General features: G+C 55.6%; 1 protein-coding gene across 2 annotated transcripts in view; it reads right to left on the reverse strand.

Moving 5' to 3' along the window:
* Positions 1 to 516: 516 nt before the first annotated feature.
* LOC130381242 (tyrosine-protein phosphatase non-receptor type 12-like) overlaps positions 517 to 8,563 on the reverse strand; it is a 38,055-nt gene continuing 30,008 nt past the window's right edge. For both annotated transcript variants that reach the window (XM_056588728.1, XM_056588729.1), the window contains 4 exons: positions 5,922 to 6,882; positions 928 to 981; positions 669 to 756; positions 517 to 579 (listed from right to left, as the gene is read on the reverse strand). In XM_056588728.1, the coding sequence (XP_056444703.1) occupies positions 570 to 579; positions 669 to 756; positions 928 to 981; positions 5,922 to 6,882 (1,113 nt within the window). In that variant the 3' untranslated portion in view covers positions 517 to 569. The remainder of the gene's footprint in view (positions 580 to 668; positions 757 to 927; positions 982 to 5,921; positions 6,883 to 8,563) is intronic.

Consider the following 8,563-nt stretch of genomic DNA (forward strand, 5'->3'; position numbering starts at 1 on the left):
TTGTAACAGGCAATGTCTGGAACCTTTCCTCTAGACCTACACAGACGTGTTGCGGTTATTTTTACTTTACTCAGAAGCTCCTCCTATTATTTTTTCTTCTTCTTTCCTCCGATCACCGTGGGTCGTTTGAAACGCACGAGCAAACATCAAGTAGAGGGCGGGAAAACAAAGCAGGAATCATGGGGCCCCAAGCCCTCCAGCCCTGGGGGGGTCCAGGCAGGGGGGGTCCAGGCAGGGGGGGGCCAGCCCGGGGGGGGGTCCAGGCAGGGGGGGGCCAGCGCGGGGGGGTCCATGGAGGTAAACGAAGAGGGGGAGGAGACGGTGGTCGTAGGACTCCGAGGAAGAGTGTGTGGAACGCAGTGGAGCCCCCCCGTCTGGGAGGGGGGGCGGGGTGGCACCAGAGGCTCCCCCCTAGGGGGTGCTGCTCTGGGGAGGGTCCCGCTGTGGGGGCCGACCGCCCGGTCCCGGGGGGGCCCAGGGGGCTGGGGGAGGGGGGGGGCCGAGGGGGCCCGTTGCCTGTCCGTTGTGGGGGGTCGTGGGCTGGACTGGGGGCTCCATAGCGCGGGGAGTTAGCGGGTCCTGGGGGCAGAGGGAGCAGAGGAGGGGACCCTCGGGTTAGTCCGGCTCAGGTCACCTGAGGCACAACGAAACACGAGGCGCAGACTCACCCGCCCAGGACCGCCTTCCCAACCGCTGCCGTGGCGCCGGTGAGAGGAGGGTCAGCTGGGGACAGCTTCTTACTGCTGTCCGCCGTGTCTGGAGACACACACACACACACACACACACACACACACACACACACACACACGATCAGGGGTCGTTATGGCATTAGGAAGAGTGAATACCACTGGCGCCAAATTCACTGGTCTGTCTCACGCACACACACACACACACACACACACACACACACACACAGTGCAGCCCTACCTCTGTGCAGACAGCTCCACTCGGCGGAGGCGGAGGTCTTCACTTCCGACGGGTCTGATAACGAGAGCGAGAGAGGATGAGGGGGGGGGGCGAGCGAGAGGGCGAGAGAGGGAGAGCGAGGCCGGAGAACACAGTGAGCCCCTAAAGCAGAACGACGTCTACCACACGTAAACAACAACACACCACAACACATACAGACACGCCCCCCCCCCCCCCCCCCCCCCCCAGACCTCGGTCTCAGTCCTCCTCTACCCCCGACGCTGCGTTACTCAGTCGGCTCTAACCCCCCCCCTCTCTAATCAGAGAGAGGGAGAGAGAGAGAGAGAGAGAGAGAGAGAGAGAGAGAGAGAGAGAGAGAGAGAGAGAGAGAGAGACAGAGACAGAGACAGAGAGAGAGAGAGAGAGAGAGACAACGAGAGAGAGGGGGAGAGAAAGAGAGAGAGACAACAAGAGAGACAGAGACAACAAGAGAGACAGAGACAGAGAGAGAGAGAGAGAGAGAGAGAGAGAGAGAGAGAGAGAGAGAGAGAGAGAGAGAGAGAGAGAGAGAGAGAGAGAGAGAGAGAGAGAGAGAGAGAGAGATGAGGAGCGAGAGAGAGAGAGATGAGGAGTGAGAGAGAGAGAGATGTGTGTCTTGTCTTAGCGGCCCTCTTGTTCAGTATTGTGTGCAGCGTTTGCAGGCGTTGAGCTAAAATAAAGCACAGAACTAAACAGAGTTAAAGTGGTCATGAATGCCGAAAGATTAGCGCTCTCTCTCTCTCCGGTATCTCCGTCCATCATCCCATTCCCCACTCAGAGCCAGTGAGCTGAGACTCTATTGGAGCGATTGCCTTAGCAGTCTTTACCCAGGGGAGACCTTTAGCCAATGGCGCCCCCTGGTGCTGATAAAAACACTGCGACGCATCGCTCTGGTCTTTCAAATAAATCAATCATAAACACCAAATACTGACCGGTTGGGGATCTAGTATTCAAGTAGGACAGCAGGGTTTTGCAAATCATTAAAAATCGGCATGACGAAAACCCAATTAAAACCTCAAATATTCAAGTCAACGCTCCACCTTCCAACTGGGACATTTCACTGTGTCAGCACCACAGGTCCAAAGACACACACACACACGCACACACACACACACACACACACACACACACACACACACACACACACACACACACACACACAGGGCTGCCCCGCCGGCCTGGCGGCTCTTGGCGCCCCGGATGGGACCCCCCACTGTGGGGGCCGAGCGGCGTGGGACCCACCTGAGGCCAGGATGAAGGACTCTGGGGTCCTCGCGGGGAGGGGGGGAGGGGAGTCCTCGTTGCTGTCCCAGCAATCTGGGTCAAGAGGTCAGAGGTCATGAGGTGAATGACGGAACCGACCGCACACGTCACACTGCAGTCTCCAACCGGGTCTCAAACCAAGCGCTCCCTCGGGTCCTTAAAGGGGCCGTGTGTGGGGTTTAGTGGCATCTAGTGGTGAACAGGCAGAATGCACCCTCTGAATACTACGGTGGCCTGTACTGGACACAGTGATGACGAAGGAGGACTACGGTGGCCTGTACTGGACACAGTGATGACGAAGGAGGACTACGGTGGCCTGTACTGGACACAGTGATGACGAAGGAGGACTACGGTGGCCTGTACTGGACACAGTGATGACAAAGGAGGACTACGGTGACCACAGTGATATCATCGTCTACGACACCACAGAGTAGCCAAACATCAAACTGATGCGGATCCTTCATAGATTTATAATCTGTATGTAATTATTTAGTCTTTAAATTGAACAACTGTCATAAATTACAAGTAAGAAAGCAATTGTGATAAAAAACGAATACCATTTTAGAACCCTAGAACCATTTGTGTCATACTTTAGAAACATGTCGATGCAAAACTGTTCTGCCATTCTCTGCTCCACTAGATGCCACCAAATTGTACCCCCCTGACCTTCCACCCCCCCCCCCCCCCCCCCCACTTGACCAGAGGTGACGAGTGTCCACGCTACATACCGGTTTATGGATTATGTATGAATTACAGATGCTGGTAAAAGATTATTGGCCTTAAGTAAGGTGGACGTTTAATTCCAAATGTAATATTAATGACGAAGATGAATGTATTTTAATGTTAATGAATAAATAATAGTAAATAACATCAATAGATAATTATATAGGAATTCACTTTAGCTCTGCGTACCTAGACTGTACAGATTGGTTTGCACCAAAATGGTTCTATAAATTAAGTCAAGATTACAGATTTTAAATAAATTGTAACAAACTAAATGTACACCCACAATGGCATAATTCCTTTATGTGGTAATAATAACCCAATAATGACATAATGTCCGTTTGAACCCTGCCCCCCACTCTGGTCAGGTGAGGGGGGAGGAGGGGGAGGAGGCACTCCACTCTGGTCAGGTGAGGGGTGAGGGGGGAGGAGGGGGAGGAGGGGGAGGACACGGGCCCAGGAACCGGGGCAGCTCTGGGTTTGAGTTGCGCGGGGATCGTGGGGTGAGGTTAGTGCCTCCAGGGACACCCAGAAGGAGGACCGGCCCGGTGAGGACCCGGTGACCACGCCCGGTGAGGACCCGGTGACCACGCCCGGTGAGGACCCGGTGACCACGCCCGGTGTGGACCCGGTGACCACGCCCGGTGAGGACCCGGTGACCACGCCCGGGGGGGACCCGGTGATTCAGCACGAGGGTCCCTCAGCGGGGACCAACGTCTCAGCGGCAGCCAATCGGAGGCAAGCAGGCGCAGCTAGTCAATCAAGAGCAGCCATTAGCTTCAGACCAGACCAATCAAACAGCAGCCGTTAAGATTCTCCCGACCAAAGCTTCGAATGAACCCTCACAATGAGCTTCAGAACCCCCCCCCCCCCCCCTTCGGAGAAGTGCACCAAAAGCCAAGCGAGCTAGTACGAAAAACTATTAAAACTCATTCAACTCACACAAAAAACTGGTGAATCTGCCAGATCATTTGTCGAGATTCAATTATTGTTTCAAATATTGGAAATTTTTGTTCAACTTTCCCCAGGCCAGCATGTGTGTGTGTGTGGATATAGTTCCTGTCTCTCTCCTCATGTCTCCATAAACTAACGTCCAAACATTGTTTCCGGATCTTGTTCCTTAAAACATGGTGAGGATATTACAAAACTGTCAACATGGGACATTTTATGAAAACAATGGGTCACAGGAAAAAAAGAAGAAGTGGAGAAAGTTGAAGGAAATCGCCAAATCTTTCCAATATTTGAAACTCCCCCAAAATCTCCCCTAATTCAGGTCCATTCCAACTCAGTCTCATTCCAGCCCCATGGGGTCCACGACCCGAGCAGAGGACAGATCTGAATCTCAGGGTCGCCTGTGATTCAGAGATCTATAGTGACGTGAGGGGGGGCCTTGTCCACACCAGCTATAGATCAGAAGCCTGTGTTGTTGCCATGCGTCACCACGGCGATGGGAAAATGCTTGAGACACACACACACACACACACACACACACACACACACACACACACACACACACACACACACACACACACACACACACACACACACACACACACACACACACACACACACACACACACACACACACACACAGCTTCGTAGCGTTAATAGTCTCGATTACCTCGTGGAACCACCGTGCACATTGCCGTGCACAACAATAACCAGCGCATTGGCACAGGCCAGTGTCATCATGCAGTTTTGTTCCTTCACCAAACGACATGCGCACGCACACACACAGACACACACACAAAGAGAGAAATGCAAATGGAGACAAACAAACACACACAGACGATCACACAAAAATACATTGACACACATTAACACAAATACACACAAACACACAAATTCCCACACAGAGAAATACAGGCAAATTAGGAAGAAAGCACTGGATGTATTTTTTACATTCTTCATTTGCTTTGATAAAAAAGATTTGACAAACTTAGCAAGGGAGACTGACAGAGCCTGATAGACACAGAGACAGACAGACGGACAGACACACTTCAGCAGTTGCTTTGGCAGATGTTTGCCAGTGGTTTTTGCAGCTTTGCTAAACTAAAACCATTGGCGGTACGGCTTAGATTAGATCAGGAGAACCTGTCTCACCCATGCAGCTTGATTCAAATATTAAAATAATTTACGATTATTCTAGCAAAAAGTATAAAGAAATAATAAGTTATTATAGTTATAGAATAAATAAAGAATTATTACTCAGAACAAATCCCTACATATTCTCATGCGTTTGTGTGAGTTTACACTGCAGGAAGAAGAACGCCTTCAAACTCTCAGCCGACTATGTGGTTCTGCACTTTGTCTGCGTGTGTCTGTGTGTCTGTGTGTCTGTCTGTCTGTGTGTGTGTGTCTGTGTGTGTGTGTGTGTGTGTGTGTGTGTGTGTGTGTGTGTGTGTGTGTGTGTGTGTGTGTGTGTGTGTGTGTGTGTGTGTGTGTGTGTGTGTGTGTGTGTGTGTGTGTGTGTGTGTGTGTGTGTGTCTGTGTGTGTGTGTGTGTGTGTCTGTGTCTGTGTCTTAGTGTGTGTGTGTGTGTCTGTGTCTGTGTGTGTGTGTGTGTGTGTGTCTGTGTCTGTGTGTGTGTGTGTGTCTGTGTGTGTGTGTGTGTGTGTCTGACAGTCTAGGTGAGTAGAGCTGACCTCATCGATTATGGATCATGTTATTCCACCAGTACACTGAATAAAAGTCTGTCGGCTTATTGATAAATAATCAATAAACCATTTCACTAGCAGCCATTAAAACTATGGTGCAAATCTGCTTCTTTTAATCACTAAACAACGCCTGTAAAGAGCTGTTGGGTAAGTTAAAACAAGCCTAGCAGTTGGCTGGGGTCAGGGTCAGGGTCGGGGTCAGGGTCAGGGTCGGGGTCAGGGTCAGGGTCGGGGTCAGGGTCGGGGTCAGGGTCAGGGTCAGGGTCGGGGTCAGGGTCAGGGTCAGGGTCAGGGTCGGGGTCGGGGTCAGGGTCAGGGTCGGGGGTGGACCTACTTGCGGCGGTGCTGGTGGGGGCGGGGCTGAGCTGCCCAGCGATGGACAGCGGCAGCACCTTCCTGGCGGGCGGCTGGTCCGTGTGATGCGGGGCGGCCGTCACCGTGGCCGTCGCCGTGGAGACGCTGGACCGCGGGTGGGGGCCCGTCTCCCTGGCCCCGCCCATCTCCCCGTCGCCGTCCTCGTCCGAGTTGTCCGAGTGCAGCGGGTTGGTGAAGCACAGCGCTGTCCTGACCGGGGTGGAGGAGGAGGAGGAGGAGGAGGAGGGGGCGGGCCGATCCGAGGAGGAGGAGGAAGAGGAGGAGGGGGCGGGCCGCTCCGAGGAGGAGGAGGAAGAGGAGGTGGAGGTGGCGCTCTTGGGGAGGTGCTTCTCGGGGCTGCTGCTCCAGGGGGCGTGGCCCAGCTTGGACTCCGCCCCCCCTCCCCGCGCCTCCTCCTTCTCCCCGCCCGCCAGAGGGAGGTGATTGGGTCTGGTCGGGAGGCCCCTGCTGCCTGCCCCTCCCCCTCCTCCCGCTCCTCCAGCTCCGCCTCCTCCTCCTCCAGCTCCGCCCCCTTCGGCGCCGGAGTCCTCCGAGAGGGAGGAGGAGGAGGTGAGCAGCGGCTGGCTGCCCCGGCTCTTGAAGGCGTGGGTGCGTTGGAGGATGGAGCTGTTGGTGTTGCCGCCGGCGGCGATGGCGGCCCCGCCCGCGGCGGCGGCGGCGGCCGACGGGTCGAAGCTGCGCGGGCCCTCCTGCAGCGGGACCTTCTTGATCTCGATGCTCAGCTTGCGCTCGACGCGCGGCACGCCGGAGCCCTCGGCGGCGGGGGGGGAGAGGGGCGAGGAGGACGAGGAGGAGGGCGTCGGGGTCCCGCCCGCCGCCGCCGACGCCGACGACTTGCTGCTGTAGTTCTCGTTGAGGTCGGCGTTGGGGCGGTCCTTCTGGTCCGGGGGCCGGCTCGCCGAGTGGGCGTCGACTTGGTTCTGTGGGGAGAACCCGGAAGACAACCGCGTTAGGTTCACGCCGCGGTTCAACTCGACCGCGTTAGGGCCACCCCCACCGCGTTAGGGCCACCCCCACCGCGTTAGGGCCACCCCCACCGCGTTAGGGCCACCCCCACCGCGTTAGGGCCACTCCCACCGCGTTAGGGCCACCCCCACCGCGTTAGGGCCACCCCCACCGCGTTAGGGTCACCCCCACCGCGTTAGGGTCACCCCCACCGCGTTAGGGTCACCCCCACCGCGTTAGGGTCACCCCGACCGCGTTAGGGTCACCCCGACCGCGTTAGGGTCACCCCCACCGCGTTAGGGTCACCCCGACCGCGTTAGGGTCACCCCGACCGCGTTAGGGTCACCTCGACCGCGTTAGGGTCACCCCCACCGCGTTAGGGTCACGCCGCGGTTCAACTCGAGCGCGTTAGGGTCACCCCCACCGCGTTAGGGTCACCTCGACCGCGTTAGGGTCACCCCCACCGCGTTAGGGTCACCCCGACCGCGTTAGGGTCACCCCCACCGCGTTAGGGTCACCCCCACCGCGTTAGGGTCACCCCCACCGCGTTAGGGCTACCCCCACCGCGTTAGGGTCACCCCCACCGCGTTAGGGTCACCCCCACCGCGTTAGGGTCACGCCGCGGTTCAACTCGACCGCGTTAGGGTCACCCCCACCGCGTTAGGGTCACCCCGACCGCGTTAGGGTCACGCCGCGGTTCAACTCGACCGCGTTAGGGTCACCCCGACCGCGTTAGGGTCACGCCGCGGTTCAACTCGACCGCGTTAGGGTCACCCCGACCGCGTTAGGGTCACGCCGCGGTTCAACTCGACCGCGTTAGGGTCACGCCGCGGTTCAACTCGACCGCGTTAGGGTCACGCCGCGGTTCAACTCGACCGCGTTAGGGTCACGCCGCGGTTCAACTCGACCGCGTTAGGGTCACGCCGCGGTTCAGCCCAACGGCGTTCGTCACTGATTACATTCATGACTTTATTTTCTCCAATATATCCGTTATCATCATCCATAAAAGAGTCTGCTTTCATTTCTAATAATCCTAATTGCTCCATAACTCCTCCATTCCTCTCTCATCCCCTGAATCACTAAATGATGATCCCCTCTTAATCACCCTCCCCACGTCCCTGAGATTAAAACCATCCCCTAATCTCAGCTGCCTCACGACTCCATCAAGGCTGAGTGTCGCCTCGAGCGCATGAACGCCTCATCCACGTTCAGCTATAGATGGTGTTAGAGGAGTTATTGATCCTGTTACTAGGAGTTATTGATCCTGTTATTAGGGGTGGTGTTATTACAGTGTTAGGGTGGTGTTATTACAGCGTTAGGGTGGTGTTATTACAGCGTTAGGGGTGGTGTTATTACAGCGTTAGGGTGGTGTTATTACAGCGTTAGGGGTGGTGTTATTACAGCGTTAGGGGTGGTGTTATTACAGCGTTAGGGGTGGTGTTATTACAGCGTTAGGGTGGTGTTATTACAGCGTTAGGGTGGTGTTATTACAGCGTTAGGGGTGGTGTTATTACAGCGTTAGGGGTGGTGTTATTACAGCGTTAGGGGTGGTGTTATTACAGCGTTAGGGGTGGTGTAATTACAGCGTTAGGGTGGTGTTATTACAGCGTTAGGGGTGGTGTTATTACAGCGTTAGGGGTGGTGTTATTACAGCGT

Source organism: Gadus chalcogrammus, chromosome 4 (assembly GCF_026213295.1).
Source record: "Gadus chalcogrammus isolate NIFS_2021 chromosome 4, NIFS_Gcha_1.0, whole genome shotgun sequence".
NCBI lineage: Eukaryota > Metazoa > Chordata > Actinopteri > Gadiformes > Gadidae > Gadus > Gadus chalcogrammus.